We start from the raw sequence: 27,827 nt of genomic DNA, 5'->3' as shown, positions 1-27,827 counted from the left end.
ACCACACAGACCGCATTAACAACAACATCTACAACGCCCTACAAAACAACCCGTTGGACAAGAGGAACATCATAATCTTCTTAGAAGACGCCCACTTTACACTACAGTATGTACATATGGCAAAAAATTTGTCACCGAATTTCAAAAAACGACATTGCTTACAAGTTTCATTACCCCAAAATATGACCCCATGCAAAATTTTAGCTCAATCGGACATGATTTAGGGGTGCCTACCCAAGTAACATTTTAAGTTTTATAAAGCTCTTGAAGACCATAATTTACTCTACAAGAGTGTGATAAAACCAGTATAAAATTAAAATGTTACTAGGGTAAAATTCATCAAAGTTTTGAAATTTTTACACATGAAAATATTCCCAAGCGGGGACCAAAGGAAAAGCCGAAAATCGATTTTTTTTGGTATTGATACCAAATGGCTCAAAAATGCATGAAACGTCGAGATCTGATGGTATTTCAAAAAAATAATTTTTGAAAAAAGAGAGAAAGAAAGAGAAAGAACATTTTTGGGACTTTTTTTCATCGAATTTTAACATCAGACGATACACAAACTTTTTCGTAGCCAAAAATATCCCCCGATGCAAAATTTGAGCTAAATCGGACATTATTTAGGGGTGATCAAAATTAATCAAAACTTTTATTTTCTCGCAAGGGGGAAATATTTTTTTTGTTTTCTGATACCAAAGGACTCAAAATGCATGAAACTTTGAGAATTAATTTTTTGAAAAAAATCGACTGTTTTTGGACTTTAAAAAAAATCTTATGGCGAAAACGAATTTATCATCGAATTTAAAAACCGGACGTTATGCAAACATTCTCTTAACCCTAAAATATGTTCCTATGCAAAATTTGAGCTCCATCAGACATGATTTAGAGGTGCTCAAAATCTTGCAATCAAAATTTTGAATTTTTTGTAACTTTGAAAACTTTTGAGATCATATTTTCGGAGAAAAATGTCAGATTGGCAATGTTTATTACACTGAGGTTTATTTTTACGCGGATATTATTACGTGGTACTGCATGAATTAAAAACACAACGTGTAAAGATCAAGCTACAAAAAAAATCAAAATTTTGATAGCAAGATTTTGAGCACCCTCAAATTGTGTTCGATGAAGCTCAAATTTTGCATAGGGGCATATTTTAGGGTTAAGAGAATGTTTGCATAACGTCCGGTTTTTAAATTCGATGAAAAATTGTTTTCGCCATAAGATTTTTTTAAAGTCCAAAAACAGTTGATTTTTTTCAAAAAAATAATTCTCAAAGTTTCATGCATTTTGAGTCCTTTGGTATCAGAAAACAAAAACAATATTTCCCCCCTTGCGAGAAAATAAAAGTTTTGATTAATTTTAAGCCCTCCTAAATCATGTACGATTGCTCAAATTTTGCATAAAGGGATATTTTTGGCTACGAAAATGATTGCGTATCGTCCGGTGTTAAAATTCGATGAAAAAATTGTCATCATCTGAAAAAAGTCCCAAAAATGTTCGATTTTTTTTAAATAACTTCAGATCCCGCCGTTCAATGCATTTTTAAGTCATTTGGCATCAAAACAAAAATTCGAATTTCGACTTTTCTTTGGACACCCCTGGGGATATTTTCATGGGTAAAAATTTCAAAACTTGTCCGATTGAGCTCAAATTTTGCATGGGGTCATATTTTGGGGTAATGAAACTTGTGAGCAATGTCGTTGTTTAAAAAATGTCATTTTCATTGGCACCCTACCAAACAGCCACCGGAATCCCAACAGAACCTGCAATGAAAATAATTAGAATAACAATGACACGTAATGCTACTTCCCGTTTGCTACTTTTCTTAAATAAAGACAATAATAACAATAACAACAATCATCTTACTCCCAGCGACTTCTACAATTATGTTTAGATTCCCTTGCTGGAATTCTGGCGATGATCAGCCTCCCTAAAATGTTGTGGCTCGCGTCCGATTGTAATTCGTATCGTCCTTTCACGATGCTATTGTGTCTTCGGAAGCTTTCGGACAAGATGCTTGTTCGTCGGCTAGACGAATGGGTTGATTCTAGTGGTTTGTTGTCAGATACACAGTTTGGTTTCCGGAAAGGCAAAAGAACGAATGACTGTTTTGCGTTGCTCACTTCAGAAATTCAACTTACCTTCTCTCAAAAAGAGCAATTGGGTTCTGTACTTTTTGACATCAAGGGGGCTTTGGATTCCGTTCGCCTCGATGCCTTGTCTATCTTTGAGAAGATGGAGCAATCCTATATCAGACTGAAAAGCAAAACTAAAAGAATTGGACTAATCATCAACACGTCTAAGAAGAAATACATGATAGGAAGAGACTCAAGAGAGGTAAGCCACCACGAGTTTGTATTTGTGGTGAGGAAATCGATGAGTTTGAAGAATTCGTGTACTTAGGCTCACTGGTGACCTCCGATAACGATACCAGCAGAGAAATTCAGGGACACATCATGGCAGGAAATCGTACGTACTGTGGACTCCGCTAAAACGCTTCGATCGAATAGAGTTCGCCACCGTACCAAACTGACTATCTACAAAACGTTTATTAGACCGGTAGCTTTCTACGGACACGAAACCTGGACGATGCTCGTGGAGGACGAAATCGCACTGGAAATTTTCGAAAGGAAAGTGCTGCATACCATCTATGGTGGTGAGCAGATGGCGGACGGCACGTGGAGGAGGCGAATGAACCACGAGTTGCATCAGCTGTTGGAAGAACCATCCATCGTTCATACGGCGAAAATCGGAAGACAGGCCGGGCACGTTGCCAGAATGTCGGACAGTAATCCGGTGAAAATGGTTCTCGACAACGATCCGACGGGAACAAGAAGGCGAGGTGCACAGCGAGCAAGGTGGATCGATCATGTGGAGGACGATTTGCGGAGCATCCGCAGACTGCGGGGTTGACGACGTGCAGCAATGGACCGTGCTGAATGGAGAAGACTTCTATGCATTGCACAGGCAACTCCGGCCTTAGTCTGGTAATAAATAAATAAATTGGAAGGATGAGGTTCTGACGCAGGAGTGGACGGAACGTGTCGTGCGTCCCATCTACAAAAAGGGCGATAAGCTGGATTGTAACAACTACCGCGCAATCACATTGCTAAACGCCACCTACAAGGTACTCTCCCAATATTTGTGTCGCCGGCTAACACCAATTGCAAGACAGTTCATGGGGCAGGATTCACCAGGCGGGATTTATGACCAAACGCTCTATCACGGACCAGATGTTCGCCGTACGTCAGGTATGCCGCGAAGACAACGTGCCCACACATAATCTATTTATCGACTTCAAAGCCGCATATGATACAATCGATCGGGACCAGCTATGGCAGCTAATGCACGAACATGGATTTCCGGATGAAGTGATACGGTTGCCACAGCTCTGGTAGATGATATGTTTACCTCTAAACGTTCGCACCTTTGATCGCTTCCAAGAAACCTCCTGCAGCGCTAAGACGCCGAATCCACGGTCCTTGAGCACATCGGCGAGTATGAATGTGCTCCCGATGAAGATGAGAGATTTGCAGTTCCACGAACCAAGTTTCCAATCGCTAGTCCCTTTTCGTCGCTGTGGTCTTCGCCGATTTTTCCTGTTCGCATTATCTCGCTTATTATTCATTGCATTTTTTAAAAGCTAGCTTACAGAGCCTGACACCTACTCCCTAAAATTCCGGAGGCCTATTCCGCCTGAATTTCCTGTGAACCATAGTGCACAATTTTGCCTAAAGTCCCTCGCTGGCACTCGGACGATGAACAGCCGTGTCCATCATGAAGAACAGACGCTCGATCGGATATGCACCCCCGGAGAGGGGCAAACAACCCCTTCCCTAACTGCATACGACCATAGTTTCCACCGGGGTTCATTATGTTGAGCCGCCCGTGATAACTATGAAATCTATATATAGCTAAGTATTCAAGTTTGTGCAAAATAGATATTTATCTCGAAAAGTGGCCAGTTCCTGAAGTCTATTTGGCCACAAATTCGATATTTCATGTGTCATTCTGACAATTGTCATTGGTTCAATCAAAGGTAATTGCCTATTTCCGGGGATTAAACCACCCGACTTGGACGTTAATTTACAATGGTATGAAAACTCATATGTGAATATGTACGTTATGTGGAAGATATTGATTTGGAAAATGTATTGGAGGTAACCACTTTCCCTTCGATGGGACTCGAACCCATGACCCTACAGTACGCTAGACTGGTGCTTTAACCAACTAAGCTACGAAGGACCTCCGTCGGCCAAAGGACTTTGATTGAACTGAACTTGAGTTGCGTGCTCTTGCCTACGCAATGCGGTCGGGTCTGAGCTTGACGACCGACTGGCAAATACCTTACACAACCTCACTTGATCAGTACCGTTGCTGATGAAGAATGTGTATAGCCGCCAGACATTCTAAATACTCACGTTCCTCTAATGTGGACGTGTACAATACACATGTGGAAGTATTGGCTTGAGAAATGGATTGCGAGTGATTTGACTATGCGTCCAATTTGGGAAGCTCTGGGCATAAAATAAAACCAAATGGGCGCGCATCTGCTTTGTATTTGGTAAAAATCCATTTTCTAAATGAAGTTCAAAACAAGTTATTTTGAGCTTTAAAAAGGTGACTGTCCTGCCATACTTCCCTACTTCATTATTTTAAATCTGCGCGGTTTTCAGTCCTTTTACTTCAGTTTATCCAAGTTTTCAAGTGTGCTTAAACACGAACCACAAAATCAATGTGTCTAGTTTGCCTATTTGTGTTACATTTACAATTACATTCTAAAAACCGCCTTCAAAGCCCAACTATAACTATAGTTAAATCAACTAAAATTAAATTTAACATCTCCTCTACTTTGCTATTTGTTAAGACGAGATATAAATGTTGTCTGCCTTAGTTGATTAAAAGTACTGTTCTAAAATATCTTTCAGACCTTTCAAACCCTATTTCGTTTCATTACTTTTCTGCAACCCGTGCAGATTTCGACATATCACACGCAATACAATATCTCTATTGTATTAAAGATTTCACACGTTATATTCATAGCAAAAAAATATTGACATCTAACAAAACACTAAGCTCTTTTGCTCCAAGAACAATCCTCACCCACGCTAATCTTGATAATCCCCCTCACGCACGCAACAGCTTTTACCTTAATGTACCCTTCATATAAATATCCTTTCCTAATAATAGCCCAGACTAAACATATCCGCTACTCACCTTCTCATTGACTAATTCGATTCTCTTCACCACGGCAGCGAAATTACGTCCACTGACCGGCCGTTCCAAACTACTTCGTCTATTTCAGTCCACCACACCGCCACCTCGACCCAGTTTTCCGTTCACTAATCCTCCACCGATTCGGCTCACCGGCTCACCACCATCAGGCTAATGGGTGGGATTATGCACTTCTTGGGTTTCCTCCATCGAACCAGGCGCGAGGTTTCTTCTCCAGATAATCTTCTCCCCTGGGGGCAAAAAAAACGCTGAACGCAAGCTTTCAATGGTAATAATTTTTCCACCTTTCCTTATTAATCGGAACACACACTCGCCGACAAACCGACCGACGACCGCGCCACAAGCAGCGTATGAATAATCGCTCGGAGGAAACACACGAACAACCAATTTGTCACATGCGACTGCCTTTTCTCGATAAAACCGATGTACCTACGTAATATATGTGTGTACGGTGGCAGGAGGAAAACTCTGCCGAACGGAAACGCTGGAAAGAGAAAAAGGAAAAACAACCATGGAAAATCAAACGCTTCATATAGTCGGATTTTATTTATATGCACGCACACTCCCGCAAAACGCATGGCTCGGATTGAAATGTGTAGGCTTCACAAATAGGTGAGAGTTTTCCGTGGAAAACAACGAATTGCCTATGGAAAAATATTCATGGAAAGCGATTTAATCCAAATATTGGAAACCGAGCTAATGCGAAGCTTGTTTCCCAATCACAAAGAAGTTATTGATTTATCTAATTCGGTATGAAATTTTTCTAAACAGAATCTGTTGCGGAATCAGACAGCAATCTGTAGCACCGGAACTTCAAGTATCAAATAGTCCCCGTAAACGGTATTGAGCATTTTGTCCAGTTAGTTAGTCTGAACAACCGTAGAACAGAACAACTGATTCCAGTTATTTGGGGGTGCCTCGATGGACTACCAAATTTGTCACACTTTCTGTCCCATCCAGTTCGTTGCAATTGCGTCGCTAGCTCTTTTTACTTAAGTGATTCGAAAATAAATTTATACTATGAATGATATTATGAATTAAAACCGCACGGCTCAGAGAATTCAATATAATATGGGAAGGGGACATGACGAATGAGACAGCGTTTTTTTTTCTTTTTTTGTCCGAGTTTTCTACAAATCGCATCATAAATGGAAATAATCACCATTTTCATGCAATACATATATCCCAATGTTCAACAATATAATGTTCAAAAAGATTGAATTATTTTTTTTTAGTCTAAACACTCTCAACTCTACCTAAAATTTACGGTTTTGAACCTACCTCTGAAATTCTAAGGTATGCTACCTGGATATTAGGAGAAGTTGTGGTTAAAATTTGAATAATTTTAGTAAACACAAATGAAGTAGGGCTCTTGTCATTTGGAACCATATATTGAGATTTGGAATCGGACCAGAATCAAGTGAGATATGGCCATTTCTTTATAATCGGTTCCGATCGATACTTATCAAAGGGGTCAGGCCACAACTTCATTTGAATCTCGCTTTTTGATAGATCGTCCACTATGATTTTATTCCAGAAGGTTTCTTTTGTGTCAAGAATGAAAAACCAATTGAATAAACGAATCCTGGAGTCGCTGGGATGTCCCAGGGGAACCTGTGAATGGGGACATTGAGGTTTAGCACCAAAATCAGTCATTCGACGGCTCTTTTTTTCATGGTTATCGATCAGGAAGCGAAGTATTAATATAAAATGGTCCATTGACGGCTCTGACCGCTTCCAGGATCTACGGATTGGTCCGGGGAACCTGTGGAAGGGGACATTTTAGTTTTAGCACCAAAATCACTTATTCGACGGCTCTTTTTTCATGGTTTTCGATCAGGAAGCAAAGTAGGTATAAATGTAAAAGGACCATTAACGGCTTTGACCGCTTCCAGGACTTACTAGTTGCCCCCGAGGAACCTGTGGAAGGGGACATTTTAGTTTTTACACCAAAATCAATCATTCGACAGCTCTTCTTTCATATAAGCAAAGTATGAATATAAAATGGACCATTGATGACTCTGACTGCTCTCCGGACCTACAGATTACCCCTGGAAAACCTGTGGAGAGGGACATTTAAGTTGCAGCACCAAAACCAATAACTCGACTGCTTTTTTTTCGTGATTTTTGATCAGAAAGCGAAGTATGAGTATAAATTGGACCATTAATGAATCTGACCGCTTCCAGGACTTACGGATTGCCCCAGGGGAACTGTGGAAGGGAACATTTTAGTTTTAAAACCAAAACCAATCATTGGACGGCTCTTTTTTCATGGGTTTTAATCAGAATGTGGAGTATGAACAAGAAATGGACCATTGACGGCTCTGACCGCTTTTTGGACCTACGGATAGCTCAAGGGAAACCTGTGGAAAGGAACATTTTAGTTTTAGCATCAAAACCAGTGATTCGACGGCTCTTTTTTAAGGTTTTCGATCAGGAAGCGAAGTATGAATATAAAATGGACCATTTACGGCTCTGACTGCTCTCAGGAACTACTAATTGCCCCGGGGTTTTCTGTGAAAATAATCGTTATTCGATCAGGAAACGAGGTATAAATATGAAATACCAGAATCATTTTAAAAATATTACCCGAATCATTTTTTTTTTCAGTTTTATTACTGCCTACTTCATACTTCGCTTCCTGATCGAAAACCATGAAAAAAAAAACCGTCGAATGACTGGTTTTGGTGGTAAGGGGACTTCCACAGGTTCTCCGGGGCCAAGCCGTAGGTCTTGAAAGCGGTCAGAGCCTTCAATGGAATATTTTATATTCATGCTTCACTTCCTGATCGAAAACCATGAAAAAAGAGCCGTCGAATGACTGGTTATGATGCTTAAAATAAAATGTCCCCTTCCACAGATTCCCCAGGGGCAATCCGTGGGTCCTGGAAGTGGTCAGAGCCGTCAATGGACCATTTTATATTCATACTTCGCTTCCTGATCGAAAATCGAATGACTGGTTTTAGTGCTAAAAATAAAATGTCCTCTTCCACAGGTTCCTCGGAGGCAACCAGGCAACCTGGAAGCGGTCAGAGCTGTCAATGGACCATTTTATATTCATACTTCGCTTCCTGATCGAAAACCATGAAAAAAAGATCCGTCGAATGACTGGTTTTGGTGGTAAAACTAAAATGTCCCCATTCACCCGTTTAATCAATTGCTTTTTGATTCTTGACACATTAGAAGCCTTCTGGAATAAAATCATAGTGGACGATCTATCAAAAAGCGAGATTCAAATGAAGTTGTGGCCTGACCCCTTTGATAAGTATCGATCGGAACCGATTATAAATAAATGGCCATATCTCACATGATTCTGGTCCGAGTCCAAATCTCAATATATGATTCCAATTGACAAGAGCCCTACTTCATTTGTGGTTACTAATATTATTCACTTTTCAATCACAACTTCTCCTAATATCCACCTAAAAAATACGGTTTTGAACCTACCTCCGAAAGACCCGGAATATCTCTGGAATCCGGTGACCATAGTCGGTGCCAAGGACATACCGTCAAACTGTAATAATTTTCTAGTTCGGGCATGCCTGAATTGTCAAAATCGGATGGTAACTAAGATAGTTACAACACATCTAATTTTACGCAAAATTTGCCTATCCTAATTATTTTGTCCATCCCCTGTAAGTTCTAGCAGATAACTGTTGGAATTCGAAATGAGCGCTATAAATCTCGTTTCGGCATCCAATTAGAATTGCCACTCTTTCATTAAACTATCACATTGGCAAACCCGTTAAGCAAGATGAACCTCTGCCATAAAACCTACCCCAGGTTTCAATAAAATTCCTCATGAACTCGTGTGGCTTGCAGTGGGCGAGTGATTGCATCATCAATTCCTTCCCATCCCCGATAGACAGTGAGGACGTAGCCATTTAAAAAAAACTAAAGCTCTCGGAATAACTTTATTCTGATAGTATGGGGGCACTCCTTAATTAGCCATGCAGTAAGATGCGCGACTACAAAGCAGGACCATGCTGAGGGTGGCTGGGTTCGATTCCCGGTGCTGGTCTAGACAATTTTCGGTTTGGAAATTGTATCGACATCCCTGGGCATAAAAGTATCATCGTGTTACCCTCATGATATACGAATGCAGAAATGGCTTAGAAACCTCGCAGTTAATAACTGTGGAAGTACTTAATGAACGGCAATGTCCCAGTGGGGGATGTAATGCCAATAAAGAAGAGCAATTGCGATTGTTCAGGTCAATCACGGAGCAGCAACTACGAAATGCGCGGTCATCATGCTCATGCTCATTATTCCAAATAGCTGCAAAATATTAACAATTAATTGCATATTATTCGGCAACTCGGCCGTACGTACTTGAATGTGGATATACAACAGTAAAGCACATGTAAAGATTGGACTAATCAAGCATCCCTAAGATATTCAATTTGCAAAAAAAGAGCTAACTGCGGTGGAGGTTGGTACTCGGATGCTGATGGTTTTTCCCCAATCGTGACCTTTAAGTGGTCTTATTATCACGCCTATCTAGTAGGAGGTTGAGAGTTCGAGTCCCTCCAAGACACGTTTGTTTGTTGTTTTCTTTTTGCAAATTTCATATCAATTTGTTCGAAACATGTGCATATGCACAGCCAAGATATTTTCCAAAATATTATTTTAACAAATCCAATATTTTAGGCCGTAATCTAAAACTAAATACATAGAAATTGGACAAAACCCATAAACAAAAGTGTGAGATGTTATGTTATTAGTGTTGCTTTTAAAAGAATGCTATCTATGCCGTTATTTTGCATAGATCGACTTTTCTTAAGGTTTTCAACAGTTGATGACAACAGGTGACATTTTTTTCATACTTTTTATTTCAATGACTTTTTTCTGCTTCTTCCGAAGGCATTAACATTTGGCTAATTTCATTAGTAGACCGGTAACTTTGTAGGGAAGTATATCCTAACAATCAGGTCATGCCTCAACGTCAATAAAATGAAGTGCAGGGACAGACATTCAAATTTCCAGATTAGGGTCATTACGATTTTTTTGCTCGAGAAGTTGGTAGTTCTATTTTGTTTCAAATCTGCTTTACCACATATTTTTCAATCGTTTTTTCTTTTCAAAAAATTAAGAACCATCCAAAGCTTTTCTGAATAATTTTGAGTATTTCGAAATCATCCACTGTAAAAAAACAACGAGAACGAAAATAATTTATAAATTAGCTAAGCAAGTAAGGCAGTTTCAAACCGTGGAAAATTTTGTTCGGATTTTGGTCCTCACGTACTTTAATGCTAGTTTACAGATCATGAGCTTGTCTGCAAATTTCGATTCCATTTCAGCGGAAAATTAGAAGCACATGGAAACAAAACCAATGGACAAAATTCCCGAGGTATAAGGCTATACCTTTAGCGTCATTTAAATCAATTTCGATCAAAAAAGACTGTGAATTGATTAGATTAGTTATTTATTCACATGCGCAAAACATATTCATGGAAATAAATAAAATTACATTTTGCAAATTGTCCCTTACTTATTTCATGAAAAAGACTTTTAACACGGGAAACCAATAATCCCACCCAATTACTCTATTCGCATTTGTCTTTTGTAATTTGTTTTTTCCTAAAATTACTTTTTCATATCTCTCTAATGCCGGCTGTAGGCAGGGTACTTTATCTATTTTTTAATTGTTCAGAATTGGATAAGTTTTCGATATTAGTCAGTAATAAGATACTGAAGATCAGTCAGTAAGATACTGAAAATTGATCGCGGAGCGAATGTAAACTCCAGCACCGGTGACAGCAAACAAAAAATTAGGGTGGCTCTAAAAATAAATTTTGCTTCGCCACGCTCAGTCGATTCTGCTCCACATTTTGGGTGTGCTCCAATTAATTGGCTTAATAATCATGAATTTTAACTCTATAGGAATCACATATGGATTGGTAGTTCAGTATTTGATTTTATTCCAGGTTGCGAATCTTAGGCCATGATGATCAAACTTCGCAGGTGGCTACTCTAAAAAGTGCAATACACTATATTATCCTAAATTTTTCTGTACCGCATTTTTGCGCGAGACTACGAGATAGATCAGAATCGACTACTGATTATTAGAAAGATGTGGTTTTCGGTGAATAAAGACTCCGAATTTTCGGAGAAAAAAGCGCCAGCAGGAAGATCGAGACCGTGAAGAGATGGAGCAACTGTTGCGCGCTGATAACGTACAAAAGTACTATGAGAAGTTAAACCGTTCACATAAGGGCCACGTTCCACAGCCCGATATGTGTAAGGACATTAACGGGAACCTTCTCACAAACGAGCGTGAGGTGATCCAAAGGTGGCGGCAGCACTACGAAGAGCACCTGAATGGCGATATGGCAGACAACGGTGGCGGTATGATAATGAACCTAAGAGCACGCGAGCAGGACACGTGACTTCCGGCTCCGAATCTCCAGGAAATCCAGGAGGAAATCGGCCGGCTGGAAAACAACAAAGCCCCTGGAGTTGACCAACTACCAGGAGAGCTGTTTAAACACGGTGGTGAGGCACTGGCTAGAGCGCTGCACTGAGTCATTACCAAGGTTTGGGAGGATGAGGTTCTGCCGCAGGAGTGGATGGAAGGTGTCGTGTGTCCCATCTACAAAAAGGGCGATAAGCTGGATTATAGCAACTACCGCGCAATTACATTGCTGAACGCCGCCTACAAGGTACTCTCCCAAATTTTATGCCGCCGACTAACACCATTTGCAAGAGAGTTCGTGGGGCAGTACCAGGCGGGATTTATGGGTGAACGCTCTACCACAGACCAGGTGTTCGCCGTATGTCAGGTATTGCAGAAATGCCGCGAATACAACGTGCTCATATCATCTATTTATCGACTTCAAAGCCGCATATGATATAATCTATCGGGACCAGCTATGGCAGCTAATGCACGAACACGGATTTCTGGATAAACTGATACGGTTGATCAAGGCGAAGATGGATCGGGTAATGTGCGTAGTTCAAGTTTCAGGGGCATTCTCGAGTCCGTTCGAAACGCGCAGAGGGTTACTAGGGTATATTGACCTCCCCCCCTTCTCCGACCTGTTCCGCTGACGGAAAAATATATCCACCTATGGTGTTTTTTCCGTTACAAAAAAAAATTCTGCAACTGGTTGAAAAAAAAAAAGCACTTCCAGCAGTTTACTTTACTGATGGATATTCATCGCACACCACAGATGTGTGCCGGAGGCTAGGTATTTGTTTGGTTTGTTTGTACCCTTATTGCACGAGAATCTTTCAATTCCTTGAAGTGACAGTTCTCAAATCACTGAAAACTTAATGGACCAACAAATTCGGCTGGGATACGACAGTCAATGATTCCAAACTTGCTCATTCTGATTCTGATTACCCAACTTTTTGAGAAAGCTTTGGATACTCTAAATCCTAATTTGATAGGGAACGATTTCGAATGCAGCGGACAATTACCATTCGACGAAAAAAACGTTGACTGCAGTAAATGAATTGCTAGCACAGTACCAAAACCGGAAGAACAATTGTTTCCAGTATTAGGACTGGCGCTAACGGAAAGACTGGTTCAAGCGAGACGAGTACAAGTATCATAGTTGTCGCAACCAGATAAAAAATTGTTTCCAGTGATAGGACTGGAAAAAGCGCTACGAGTGCCTGAATCGCCACAGCAGGAAAAAGCTGAGACGAACGATGTCCATCGACATGCTCAACCGGAAAACGATTATCTGATTACTGAAAAATGAAGGACATGCTTGTGATGTCGAAACATTTCCGGTTATTCGATCAGAAGCTGAACAAATCCTTCAAATGATGGGATCTGAACGACAGAAATTGTTCCAGACCTGTAATATTAATGATTTCGAATCGATTGATGAATTGATCCTCGCACGTGTTTTCAAGCTTCTTGAACCTTCGAGTCTTGTACAAATAATCAACACGAAATTGAAATATATTCTGTAGATGCAGATCTGCCTATCTTTAATTTTGAACCAGTGAAGGAAATATTGAGAGCATCATAATCCAGCTACGAGATTCAGTATAGCTGTTCTTTGGAAATCGACTCTGCACTTCTGCAGCTTTCCAGAACGAAACGACAAGACGGACAGGAACTACTTCTCAAAAATCAAGCTTGTTCACAAACTGTCTATAATGCACCGGAATATGATGCACCACAATTAACGTCATCCCTATCTAAACGACTCTGTCTATCGCTTTCCGAATTCTTGGAAAAGCCAGAAACGCCGCAAGTCCAGCTGTTCTTACTTCCCGTCGAAAGTTGATGTACCACAAAGCTGTTGATGAGGAGAAGAAAAGAAAAGCAAAAGAGAAGCGAAAAAAGATAGAGGGAAAACGGGAGAAAGCGAAAAATAAAAAAGAAAATATGTACATATGTATGTGCTAACTACTTCTGAACCACTTGGCCGATTTCAACCAAATTTGGTACCAGAGCATGAAATATTCATCTTCATGAAGCAACTCCGGTCCGAATTTTGACAAACATCGCATGAATATTCAAAACATAGAATGACATAGTCAGACGACTACTCCACAAACTCATTCATTCTTCTGTCACTGAGTGTGCTAACTATGTGCAGAAAAAAACATAATTAGCATTGTTTATGTTGATGTTTACCGTTAAAAGTGCCTCACGGATGAAAATCGGATTCAGTTCTATGTAATACATTACTCTACTGATTTGCAACGTGTTCAGATTTCAGATAATTTATCAATTTATATAATGTGCATAAATATTCAATGACTAATATTCAACTGAATATTGACAGTCCAGAGCCGACTACGAATGTGTCTGGAAGTGAGTTGACAAGTGAAGAAAGGTGGAGTTCACCAAAAAATTTCGATTATTTTACACTCTGTTTGGTACACGCATTCTCTATCCTCTGAGGAAGTTAACAAAGTGGGATGGTCATTTGGAAAAGGGGGAGGGGTGGTGGGAGGGGTTTTGTTTGGAAAACTAACAATTCTATGTAAATTTCAACTCCCAGGACCGATTTCAACCAAATTTTGTACACATATTCACTATGAGGAGACCATCATATGGAAGGGTAATTTGGAAAAGGGGAAGGGGCATGGTGGGAGGGGTATTGTTCAGAAAACGGGCAATTCTGTGTAAATTATGAACCCCTGGACCGATTTGAACCAAATGTGGTACACACATTCTCTATCCCAAGAAAAAGATAACAAAGGGGGTGGGATGGTAATTGGGAAAAAGGGAAGGGTATAGGGAGGGAGGGTGAAAACGAGCAATTCAGTGTAACTCCCAACCCCCAGGACCAATTCCAACCATATTTGGTACACATATTCTCTATTTTTGAAAGATGTTTATTGAAAAGGTAGAAGCGCAATAGAAATCTTTATATCAGAGCGTTGATGAAAAAAGCTTCCAACGAATGATTAAATTTGTTAAGATTAAATCATTCAACTCTATGATTAAAGATTATGATTAATTATTTATTCATTTTTGATAATGATTAACGATTATGAATAATGAAAAAAAAAACCGTTGGAGTATGATTGATTAACGATAAAATTCTATGATTATGAATAATGATTTAAAAAAACCATTATCATGATTAAATCTATGATTTATCACTAATGCTCTGATATATATAACTCAATGTTGGTATGTTTGTGTGTATGTTCCAGCATGCCTTCTGAACCCCTTGGCCGATTTCAATCAAATTTGGAATACACATTCTTTATCTTAAGGAGACGACTATAGGGGGTGTTAGGAATATTTTTTGGAAAAAAGGAGGGTGTGTGGGGAGGAGTATTGTTCAGTTATCGATCAACTCAGTGTAACTTCTGTCATTGGAAAAAGGGGGAGGGTATGGGGGAGAGGTTGTCTTTGGAAAACGAGCAATTCAGTGTAACTCCCAACCCCCATTGCCGATTTCAACCAAATTTTGTACACATATTCACTAAGAGGAGGCGATCATATGAAAGCGTAATTTTGGAAAGGGGGAGGGGTCTGGAGGGAGGGGTATTTTTCAAATAACGGGCAATTCAGTATAACCCCTGGACCGATTTTAACCAAATTTGGTATGTACACACATTCTCTTTCCTAAGGAGAAAATAACAAAGGAGTGGGATGATCATTGGGAAAAGGGGAGGGTAAGGAGGAGGCGTTGTCTTTAGAAAACGAGCAATTCAGTGTAACTCTCCCCAGGATCAATTTCAACCAGATTTGGTACACATCTTCTCTATTTTTTAAAGATGTTTATTGAAAAGAACCAAAGAAATATATAAAAATATATTGATACAGGGGTACAATTCGATGAGCTGTAGATATACCTGATAGGGTGTGAGGGGTTTAAATTCAACCGAAGACCACATCATCACAAACTTTAATCTTTCATCGATCGAAAGCGAAAAAAGCATTCAAAAGATTAAACTTCAATTAAGCAGTTACAACTTACCACCACATTAATATTTGCAATGAGTGGATATACTTAATATGATTTTAGCCTAAAAATTGATCTACTTTACTTTCATCAGTGTTGAGGTCGGCCCTTTTATCATCAAATCAAGAGCAAATCCCGAATATTATTCGCCTTAAAGTTATCCCGCATAATCATTTACCGTTCTTCGTACAGTTGCAAATATAACATTGACATAGTTGATATCGTTATCCATTAATATTAATGTTATGTTTTGACAGATTAAGTGAGTTGAACAGCTCAGTTGAATTCAATTGACTTACCAAAAGTTGAACATGTTCAACTTTCTCTCCGTTCAAGTGAATTGAATTAAGGTGTTTACACATTCAATTCGCGTTCGATTCAAGCGACTTGCTCAATTCACTTGCCTTGTCTAAATGTAGCATAAGTTCTTCGAACAATACATATCTATGATAAAACAATTACCTCAACCTTAATCAATGAGGTTTACAGTATTCGAACCATAATCAATATAATGCTGATAAAATCTTTCCTCCAAAAATGTATGAATAAAATCGTGTTTTCTTACGGTTAACATTCTCAACAACCCGTTCCTCTTACAGTTCGGTCTACGAAAACCGTAGGCACAATGGTCAAAACTATTCCAGACTACAGTACGATTATGGTCCAGTACCATCATCGTTTCGGTTCAACATGGAACGTAAACCGTTCTAAAAATAGTTCGGCTATTGTTTGGATTTATGCGGGATATTGATCTCATAAAATTGAAATACATTTATTCTCAGTGTACCTCCTTTGAGTCAGCATTATATAAATGCGGTTTTGTTTAGTTTCGATTAAACATGTAAATAAGCATTCCGTCTCAGTTGCAATTCACTCACACAAACGAACATAGTACCACCTCGGCTCACCGAAAGCGCTGCTAACAGTGTCGCCCGATTTCAGACTGTGTTGCCAGTCTTCTTGATAATGTGGTCTTCGATGCAACCCTTTATTGAGATCATGGTTTGCCCAGTGAAAAGCAATGATTAATGTGTTTCCTTCTTGATAGAATATGAATATGATCCCTTCTTTAAAAATAGACGTTTTCCCGGAGAAAGGCATTGGATTTTTTTCCTTCTTTAGAAATAGACGTTTCCCCGGAATAAGACGATTATGGGTTTGTTCCCTTCTTCAAAATCAGTCAACGTTTTCAAATGAAATCTGCCTTCTTTTAATCAAATGGTGAAGTATCAATAAGAAAACACAATTATCCTGTTGACTAATTGGATTATTCATTTTCCGATTGTGAAAAATCAGACTGGCAATTCCGAGCAAGCCCGTTCCATAAAAATTACAAAGGCGAAAATTGCGGGGATTGTTATGAAAACTTCCGTTGAAATTTTTAACAATTTCCTTTGGAAATTCCAAATAATTTCTATTGACAGTAAAATGGTGCAGAAATTCCTAAGTATTTTCCGTGGAAATAACGAACAATTAGGGGAAGGAGGGGCAGTATGAAGTGGGTTAGGAAAGATGGCTTTAATGTTTTAGCTGTATCGATTTTTACCTCATGCAATAGTTAAACAATATAGTTGGCTGAAGCAATTTCAAAATGGTAAAAAAAATCTCAATCATATTGATAATATTCATGAGGCCTTCTAGCTGGCAGCTCTTTGGGAACAAAGCACCACGCGTCGGTGAATCAGCATTCTGGTGCGTAGAGACGCCTAGTCCCCCTAGGGCGTTTACCTCGCCAAAATGTTAGATGTTTCATCTTAAAGTCTTGCAAAAAAATCAGGAAAAATAAAAAAAATTGAAAAAAAAATTGTTACATTAGGTGTGTTGTCAACAAAAAAAATTAAGAGTCTACGTAGACTCTTGATAAACCATCCATAACCATAAACCATGATCCAGATCTAGAGTGAACGTAACACACTTGGATTATTTCTCCAACCTCAGCGAAGGAAATCCTATGGCTCCGAATTTGGTTATTTATATTTTATTAAAAAGCTTCCGATGGTCTACCTATCATACCAGAACGAATAGGACAACCGGGAAAACCATAAGTAATTTGGGTGAGATTTGTAATATTCATTATTTACAACGCTGCGCTTGCACGCATTCACATGCACATTTACAATAAACAGAAGCTCCCAACTCATGCACCCACTTACTCACACAATCACAGCAGCACACTGCACGCATTCTCTCCTCTGCCGTCGTCTGAAGCAGAACTCGACATAGTTCTTACCTGTGAAATGGGTCCTTGCTACAACATCCAATCACACCTAGATTAATTATTTATTCTTCTATCACTGGAATTGACAATTTCCAGTCGACTGTGACATCCAGGCTGGATGCCTGACATTTATGTTTGATTAATTGCAGCACCACCGGCTCTGGAGCTTTAACACCATCCCTTGAATCTTCTCAGAATCGCAACCCCCGCTCTTTCTCACCGCGGGTGGCAAGTTTCTCACTACTCACTACATTTACAAGTGCAGCTTTCGCAGCATCTGCGGAATATCGAACCTCAGCCAATTTTTCTTCCCCACTGGCCCACACTATTTTTTTTCTTCGTCTGAATCCGGATTTTGCAGCTCCGAGATTCACTTCAATACATGTTGATTGATAATCTGTGGTTTGAAATTGCCCGCGACTTGCTGCTCACCACTCACCCTCTACGCACATAGTCACAAACACGCATCGATATATGAACGAAACACTTCTAATCGATTTTCTGCCCACAATACCTCGTCCTTCCTTTCGCATCGGATGATCTGAAAGGTCAGTTCTGTATCAAGTTGGGATTTTCTAGCATTAATTTTCAGTAAACACAACACTCATTAATCCATTCCTCGAAAGCTAAGGTTAGAGATTCTCTGCAATTCAAGTATCACTTCCGCTCCCTCTGCAGACTAACGCAAGTTTGTTTTGGCGAAGGATAACACTCCCACTGATGATTTTCCCACCAGTCAAATATCGAAAAAGGTATCCCAACGCCCAATATCTATCCGAAATTCCACAAACTCTTCGTGTTGTACCGCAAAATTCTAAATCCGTTTTGAAGTCTGGAGCTGAAGTCTATTTTTCAAGCCCAAAAAAACACTTCAATATCCACTAAGATATCCAGGACCGTCGTTCGCACCAGCATTCAAACCGAACCGAACCGACCGTACGTCAAACGATGACTGTCGGAAGCAAGTGTCTCCAGATGTGAGAATACCCGACGGGCTGCCCCCAAAATGGGGAGCGCACCAGCCTCAGCCAAACTCTCAGCAGTGCCTCCCGCAGCAGAGCAAGCTCTTGGATGATATGGGCTTTCAAGCGTGGAGAGACAAGCGCGCTACTCATTCTGCCCTCACACCCCAACCCAAGCGTCCGGTCAAGCACAGTGCACACAGTGGTCGCTGAATGTGGTAAATGTTCGGAGGAATGGATATTCAGTAGACTCTGAAATGTATTCTTCAAATGGGCCTTGGGCAAAACTAAACAATGGACTCAATTGCATGAGAAATTAAGGGTGAACGCATGGTTGTTTGTTCATCTTAGGGGTTTAAAGAGGTGAAAAAATCGCAAATTTTTCTCAATCTTTTCGTTACAGCTCGATAATGAATAAATAAAATTGAATTGTAATAAAACAATGGTAATATTCGTTCAAAAATAAAGTTCCGGCATATTTTGGATCATTATCCCCTACTAGGAAGCCTTGTACATATAGTAAATAACTGCTGGAGTGCTTTATAAATGAAACGCTAAGCTGGGTGGCGACAATGTTGCACTTGTGGAATGCTATTCCAGTACCACAGAAGAAGAATAATCGATGTTTTGGTACACTGTGTCCGCACTATCCGCACCTCGACAGCAAAGGAGATTTTTTATTATTGTTTTGATCATACGCGCGTCTCACGACGCGTGTACGCTCATTCATAAAACGGCGAGAAGCAGAAGAAAGAGAAGACAAGAGCACGCGAATACAAAACATCGTGATGCCCGCGCCCGCGCATCCACGTGCATCGAATTCGACAAGCGATAGTAGGTAATGCATCGGAAAACTCAGTGCGAGCATTGCCCGCGCGGTATGGCAACGAGAGAGTCTCTCAATTTCACTTCGTGAAAATTGTGAGAGCGTTGAGCTTTCTGAGACAAACAAGGAGACGTAGTAATATGAACAGTGAGAAAAGTGGGTGGTAAACCGATAAGGGAGGGCATTTAAGCTTATGTTTATGGAATTATGGGGCAACATATGTGATTAAAATAAGATAAATAATGTTATAAAAGTTGTTTTTTTTTCAGCACATGTTGTACCGAGTGGAATAAATACTACGAGTACTGGAAAAATCGAGTTCTGCAACGAGATGCACACACTATTTCTTGCAATGACGCAAAATGAGCATTAATATGATAAATCGTGACCAAAATTATCCAGTTGTATTTACTTCAAATGATCGTTCTTGTAAAAAAATCTAGTTGGTACAAAAAACAATTAGGCTAGATGTACCAGTCGTGGCTATAGCACCAGTAGCCGCACTAGTGCTTTATATGCCAAATGGCCAATCAAATCACCGCAAACCAAGTTCATATCTATTAGGTATATTCATATGATACGATAAAACCTTTGATCTCCAAAACAAGTAAAGCTGAATTGTAAAAATTGATTTTACTTAATTTTTGACGTCCTTTGCACCAGTTGTCGCACTAGTGGTCCCGATTTGGCCAATCCCATAAAAAAACAATGGGATTTGCCATATAAGGAACCAAAATTAAGAATAGTGCCACAACTGGTGCATGCGTTCCTATTATGGATTAATGAATTTTGAGGATTGAAACAATTTTTGGTAGACCCCTCTTACAAGGGGGGTTTAGTGAGGTCTCCTCCCAGATAGACCTGTGCGCCGAAGTATTTGTGAACGGCGGCGGCGTAAGGCCATTTTTACACCGACGGCGGCGGCGTCAAACAAAATCACCTGGCATGGCATATCATGCATTTTATGAATTTTGATTTTTTTTTTGTACAATTGCTAGCTACAGTCAAACTGATGGTGTGAACATCCTAACAGCTATAGCTTGTATTTCCACAGAAAAAGTGTACATTACATCCTCCACTAGGACATTGCCGCATCACGCCGCATAAGTTTATTGGAAAGTACTTCGTATATAAATCCAGAAATTCGTTTAGAAATCGCTCAATATGTTTCTCAGAAAATCGAAAAAGGAATTCCAAGAATTAATTTAGATTTTCCCTAATGAATTCCTTCAGAACTTCCTCGAAGAATTGAAAATATATTTGGGTATTTCTTTGGAAATTCTTTCCGAAATTTCTCCAAAAGTTCCTTCAGGAATTTCCTTGGAAATCATTTCTTTGGAAATTCCTCTACCGAGTCTTTTGGGAATTTCTTCAGAAATTCATTCGAAAATTTCCTTGAGAATTACTTTGAAAATTGCTCAAGAAAATACTCATGGAAAATCCTTCAAAAATTTCCATAGGAATACTCACGGACACTGTTTGAGGAATACATTCGGAAATCCCGTTAGGATCAATTTAGTATTTTTTTTTAATTCCTTCAGGAATTTCTTCTAGAAATTTCTAATAGAAATTCTTCCAGTAATTCCTCAAAGAATTTCTTTGGAAACTCTACGAAGATATTTTTGGTATTTCAAAATTTCTCTTTGGAATTTATTTAGAACTTTCTCCAGAAATTCTTTCCTGATTTCCTATAAGACATTCCTCCAAAAATTCCTTCAGCAACTCTTCCAGAAATTCCTGTAAACCTTTGAAAATTTATTCCTATGGACTTACTGGAGGAAGCTCCAATGGATTTTCTTAAAAAAATACAGAGCCTTTTGGGGCCTTTCACAAATTACGTAACGCTGTAGGGGAAGAGCGTTACGATCCATACAAAGAAAATAAACCTTCCATACAAAAGTTATGTGGGGGAGGGTGGGGCTGAAAAATCATCAAATTTAGCGTTACATAAATTGTGAAAAAACCCTTTCCGGAGAGTTTTCTGAAGAAATTCTTGGATGAATATCTAAAATAATTCCTGGGGACTTTTTTGAAGGAATAAAAAAAGGAATTCTGAAAGGAATTTATGAAGGAACTTTCAATGAGTTTTCCCTAGGATAGGATGTGTCAAGTAGTCAGTAAAAATCGTACCGATTTGCTGTCACAATCGTACCGTTTGCTGATTGGATGAAAATGACAATCGATTACTTCGATTGGTGGCAGCGCGTTTTTCGTAGGGCAGCATGTTATTGCAGGTTTGTAAAGTTGATATTTTCGCTTCTCTTACATAAATAATGGATGAAACGGAAAGAAAAACATCAAGTTTTGATACATGATATTTGGAATATTTTGTACCAAATTACTTTTGCTGCACTGGCGACCACCTCGTCAGAGCAACCGAATAAAAAACAACAAGGCAGTCTCAATTGAGTTGTCACATCACATCACATCAAACAAATCTAGTTCAAGAGGTACACCTATAGAAAACATTTGGAACTCATCTAGTATGCCTTGATTCAATGATTAGTTTTGAAGTAAATAAATAAATGCCATCCACATTTGGTGGCATCGGAAAATAGTTCCAGTTGTGATTTACTTTTAAATTTATTATTTGTATAATGTCTTATATACCTACCTATTCTAGGCTTGGACATAACAAATTGGAAGACCTTGGTGGTTGATTTAGATATTTTAAATCAATCACCAAGGCAATTAAAGGACGTGTTCTCGTCTTATAATAAAACGCACGTTTATGGATTTACGAGAATTATATTTTAGCGAACTTAACTACGCGACGGACTGCAGTACAATGATTCCATCTCTCTTGACTCTCAGTCTGTGTGTGTGATCTAACCAGAATACGAGGGGTATGCCGATATGACAACATCCTCCTCATTTTCAAAAAAATGTATTTTACTTAAAACTTAAATCATAATCTCTCAGCTTGTTGGGCAACTGCTTTTCTCGTCTGGGTCGGATCGATGTTGAAATGGGAGTCACCTGTGGTTTGGTCACTCTATTGCTGCGTGGCTGCTTTTCAGACGATTGATCAGACGTTACCTCTGGAACTGTCATCAACGGTGTATCATCAGATGATTGAATCACAGGAGGCGGATTGTTTTGAAAATTATGTACTGCCACACAGCTCGCTGAAGAATTAAGCGTTGTTGATACATCTTTCGTCCTTGCATTTGATCCGTTGGGTGGCGGTTGATCGGGTTGATCACAACGATACGTTGTTCCGTTTGTCCCCGTTGTTGTTGATGATTCGATGTTTCGATGAGTGTTTACATTTCGCGGCTTCAAGTGTACCAAGCTTCGACGATATTTAGAGCCACCGACGTCCACCACATATGAGCGTTCACTCAGCTGATTGCTAACGATTGCTGGTGTCCACACTTTTGTCTCTTCTGGATTTAGTTGAGCAAACACTGCAGAGCCCACCTGTAATTCTGGTAAGTGCCGTGATTTCTTATCATAGTGGAATTTGGAACGTTTACGCTGTTTCTCGATTGACGCAGGTACATTTTCCACGACCTTTGGAAGCAAATTTTCAATGGATGATGGTACACTGCAACCTGAGACGAGACCGGCAAAGACAGCTTCTTTTTCCTTGTTTTGACACTTGTTCTTCTTTTTATCACAGTTGATTATCGAGTTTCAACTGTTTCCTTGACTGTTTCACCTAAGCCCCGGGTGGACTCTTCTGAGCACAATAAAAGTGTGTACAATTCACGAATTAGTAAATTCATTTTCATAAGCATTTTTATACCGGGAACAAAACACAAGTTTCTATCTGATTTTTAATAAGCTAAACGGATGATTTGGAATACTCGTTTAAGTGAAAAAGTCTTCGTAAAACAAAATTCATGCGGAATATTTTATTTGGGATACCAATACTTTCACACAAAAAGCTGCTGGTTGCACCTGACAGTTCGTGACAGCAGTTGACTGGCAGCCAGTGTTGCCACAAGTACAGATTTATCTGGAAAGGTACAGATTTTTTGACTAATTGTGGTACAGATTCTGTCCGGTACAGATTACAGATTTTCTCCAATAAGTACAGATTGGTACAGATTTTTTACAAACCAAGCTTTACAAAAAAATATTTTGTTTCAGTTTTCATCGAATAGATGCTTCTGCTATAAAAAATATTTAAATCATGGAGGTGAAATCAAAAAGTTCGTTCCAACGACATTTCAGTCTAGATTATTCAAAGACTAAATTATCCGTAAAAAAAAGACACGATTATATCGCTAATATTGTGACCTTTTTAAAGCAACCACTCCAGATTCGTAAATCTACATTTATATTTGATTGTATATGATGACAATAAGAAACAGATGCAAAATAAACATGGAATTCGTAAAAAAATGATGTTCTTTGACAATTTATTTGTCAAATTTCTGGATAATCGAGTCCAATTTGCTATATAACTCACTTATTTAACGACGACGGTATTTTTTCGGCTCTTTCAGTCTTTATGATAAGTTAAAATGGATTTTGCGTCAACTATCAAAAAGCTTATCATCTTGAACGCGTAAGATTCCGACTCAGAAGTTATCGGTTCATATATTCTTGATCTATCGTTTGTAACCATAAGCAAGGTAGGGCTTCAGGGGCTTTAGGTTTCAATTCTTGTACAGGTATTTGCTCCAAATAATGATAATTAATATTATTGTCGTTATTGAAGAGACTTGCAGTCCTCGGCTGACTCATCTCTGAAACAGTGCTCCAAATAAGGAAATATACATATAAATCATCCATTTTAAGATATTGTGAAAAAAAATTACTTATAGATACATTTCAAAAGTTGACCAAGAATTTTGTTATCTACGCTCTCATAGGAAACCATCCAAATTAAAAAAAAAAACTATTTCAATAATAAATTGAGTTGCATTGCATATATGTCTTATAATTTTTAGATTTTTAAATATCACAAATTCATCATACTGTCTGGTACAGATTATAGTACAGATTTTTGAAGATTTCGGTACAGATGAAAAAGATTTTTGAGCCCATGGTACAGATAAAAATGTGGCAACACTGCTGGCAGCAGCTGAAGTTACATTTTTTCCTCTTTGCAAGTCCCGTCCCAGACTGCAACGAGTTGATCGCGAGAAGAGCCGTGCTGTTGGACTGGTACCTATTTTATTCGGCACATTGCGCCAATGAAGAAGGGCGAACCAAAAATCTTCACCTGTGTCTTCGCATTTCTTCATCATTCGCTTTGCAATTTTCACCGCCGCCTCCGACTTTCCATTTGCCTGCTGATGATGCGGTGAAGATGTTATGTGCTCAAAGTCCCAATCGTGAGCAAACTGGACCATTTTGCGGTTGATGAAATTTGTGCCGTTGTCCGTCAAGACCGTTTGTGGTACACCGTGACGAGCGAAATTTCTTTTACACACCCGAATGACGGTGTCCGGAGTCAAATCTTCCAAAAGGTCAACCTCAAAGTAATCAGAGTAGTGGTCGACCGTGACAAGAAATTTCTGCTTACGCCCACGGTATTCTGCGAGAAAAACATCCATACTCACCATTTGGAAAGGGAATACCGGTATGCTGTGACTCATCATTGGAGGATTTGCTTGAGATGCAGCGTACTTTGCACAAACAGTACACTCCTTAACCACGTCCTTTATTTGGCAGCTCATGCCAGGCCAGAAAAGATTGGCTCTTGCTAGCTTCAGCGTTGCTTCCACGCCACCATGACTAACATGACAGCAGTCAATCATTTTGCGACGCAACACGTACGGGACCACTATTCTATCATACCGCAGAACCACTCCATCAACAGTACTCAATTCGTTTCGATAGTTGTAGTATATTCGAACTGTATCTGGCACTTTATCGACTGTCCTCGGCCACCCGTGGTGTATGAATTTAATGATTGTCTGCATCGTTGAATCCTTTTCCGTTTCTTGGATTATTTCACTTAGGCGCTGGTGCGAAATGCTCAAGTAGATTGTCGGATTAACGTCCTCGACTTCCTTAAGCACCTTAAAGATGTTCATCTTTCTATATTGATCTTCAGGTTCGCTGACCATCGGAGCTCGAGAAAGAGCGTCCGCGACGACATTATCTTTTCCGCTCACGTACTCTATCGTTAGGCTGTATCGCTGCAAATTTAAAAGCATATGCTGTAGCCGGCGCGGAGCCGATAAGAGTGGTTTTTGAAAGATGTTGATTAGTGGTCTGTGGTCCGTCTTGACAACAGCTTTCGGATTGCCGACGATGAGTTGGTCGAATCGTAGACAGGCAAACAAGATTGCTAGTAGCTCTTTTTCGATCTGAGCGTAGTTCTTTTCTGCTGTTGTTAGGGTTCTAGATGCGAAACCAACAACACTATCCTGTTGAAAGACTGCCGCACCCAAACCGTAGCAGCTGGCATCACACTCTATTGTCAGTGGTAGATTGGGATCGTAGTAACGCAGAGTACCGACATCCGCAAACAATGATTTTACGTTGGTGAATTCGTCTTCTTCAATCTTCGACCACTTCCATGGCACTTCCTCGGATATTAAGCTTCGTAAGTTGACCAAATTCATACTGAGATTTTTAACGAAACGGCTCAGATAATTTACCATCCCAACAAAACGGTGCACCTCCTTTCTGTTGGTCGGCCTGGGGAAATCTCTGATGGCAGAAACTTTGCTCTCGTCTGGCTTCAATCCATGATCGGTGAGCACATGTCCGTAAAACTTGACTGAAGTTTGGCACAGCTTGAGTTTCGATAAATTAAGCTTCACATTCTTTTGCTCCAGCCTGACCAGGAGTGCTTCCAGACATTTGTTGTGGCTAACTAATGCCTCTTCAAATGTATCGCCAATTCCGTATATTAGCACGTCATCTGCTATACATTCCACGCCTTCCAAGCCTTCGATGGCTTCCTGTAGCTTTAGCTGGAAAATCTCCGGCGCTGATGAAATGCCAAAGGGTAATCGTGTCCAACGAAAACGACCGAAGGGTGTCCAGAATGTAGTCAATTTACTACTTGTTTCGTCCAATACTACATGCCAAAACCCCTTCCTAGCGTCCACAGTGGAAAATACTCTGGCTTTCCCAAGTTCTGGCAGGATTTCGTCCAGTGTCACAAATTGCAAGTTTGGTCTTTTCAACGCTTTATTCAGCATGACAGGATCCAAACACACTCGAATCCCATCGGATCCGGGGCGACGAACAATAACCAAATTACTCACCCAGTCCGTATGTGATGGTTCTTTGACTATCATTCCATCCTTCTCCAGCTGTACGAGTTCCTTCTTGAGCTTTTCTCTCATCGCGATCGGTATCCGTCTAGGAGGCTGGATCGACGGAATAACACTATCATCGATTTCCAACGAAACCGTATCGGAAAATTTCCCATAACCGGTGAACAAACTTTTGTGGTTATCTACATTGGCGTAACTACCTCCGATGCCTAGGGGGGGCTATAGCCCCTTTATATTTTTTCTCAAAATTGACCCTCTTTTTGAAAATTCTCGAACATTTTAACATCTCATCATCAAGTTATCAGCGGTAATGTGACAAATGCAGTCCAACCACCTAAGGCAATTGCGGATCCATCACACTCATTCATATTATTCTCTTTTCTCAAGCACGTGCACGTGTGCACGTGTGAGCAACAACTCACAGTCTATGTTTAATTGCGCTCAACTAGCGTCAGGCAGTGGATAGATTTGCATACTTCATAAATATTCTATCTATCTCAAATGAAAAAAAATAGTGCAACTTTCCATGGATTCCACCGAGAATCTTCCAAGAATTCTGATGACAATCCTTTAGTGATGCTGACTGGAATGTTCCAGGGACTCTGACGGAAATCTCTAGATATTTCGACGAGAATACCGATGGGAGCCTTCAGGGATCATGAAGGGAATCCACTAGAGATTTCGGAGGGAATGTTTCAGGAATTCCAACGGAAAAATTTCAGAGATTCCGACGAGAATGTAGCAGGGATTCTTCACCCTCCAGGAATTTCGACGGGAATATTTCAGGAATTTGAAGGGGAATATTCCCGGGATTTCGTCGAAAACCCTCCAGGAATTCCAATATGATGGTTCCAGGTATTTCGTGAGCAATGTTCCAGGGATGAAGACGCATATCGTCGAAGGATTCCGAAGCAATCCGTCGAAGGACTTCGAAGCAAATCGTCGAGCGACTCCGAATTAATCCTTCAGTTATTTCGAAAAGAATCCTCCAGCGATCCCGAA

The 27,827-nt window shown here is 39.8% G+C and overlaps 2 protein-coding genes across 6 annotated transcripts in view; both read right to left on the bottom strand.

Annotated features, from left to right (window-relative positions):
- Positions 1 to 27,827, bottom strand: part of LOC134226352 (sphingomyelin phosphodiesterase) — a 291,906-nt gene that overhangs the window by 192,354 nt on the left and 71,725 nt on the right. The window lies entirely within an intron of this gene.
- LOC134223500 (uncharacterized protein K02A2.6-like) lies at positions 22,379 to 26,994 on the bottom strand. Its single transcript, XM_062702664.1, has 2 exons — positions 24,719 to 26,994; positions 22,379 to 23,189 (listed from the first exon to the last, which is right to left on the bottom strand). Exons 1-2 carry the CDS (start codon positions 26,892 to 26,894, stop codon positions 22,525 to 22,527), a joined length of 2,841 nt encoding a protein of 946 aa, XP_062558648.1. The 5' UTR covers positions 26,895 to 26,994; the 3' UTR covers positions 22,379 to 22,524.

This window comes from Armigeres subalbatus, chromosome 3 (assembly GCF_024139115.2).
Source record: "Armigeres subalbatus isolate Guangzhou_Male chromosome 3, GZ_Asu_2, whole genome shotgun sequence".
NCBI lineage: Eukaryota > Metazoa > Arthropoda > Insecta > Diptera > Culicidae > Armigeres > Armigeres subalbatus.
This window is presented reverse-complemented; position numbering and strand designations above follow the sequence as displayed.

What these genes read in the sequence shown, in the direction of transcription:
- LOC134223500 (XM_062702664.1), bottom strand. Translation starts at nt 26,894, where the DNA reads ATGAGAGAAAAGCTCAAGAAGGAACTCGTACAGCTGGAGAAGGATGGA. An exon ending in GCTCTTCTCGCGATCAACTC is followed by an intron (nt 23,190 to 24,718) that starts GTTGCAGTCTGG and finishes GTCTCGTCTCAG; the next exon opens with GTTGCAGTGTACCATCATCC.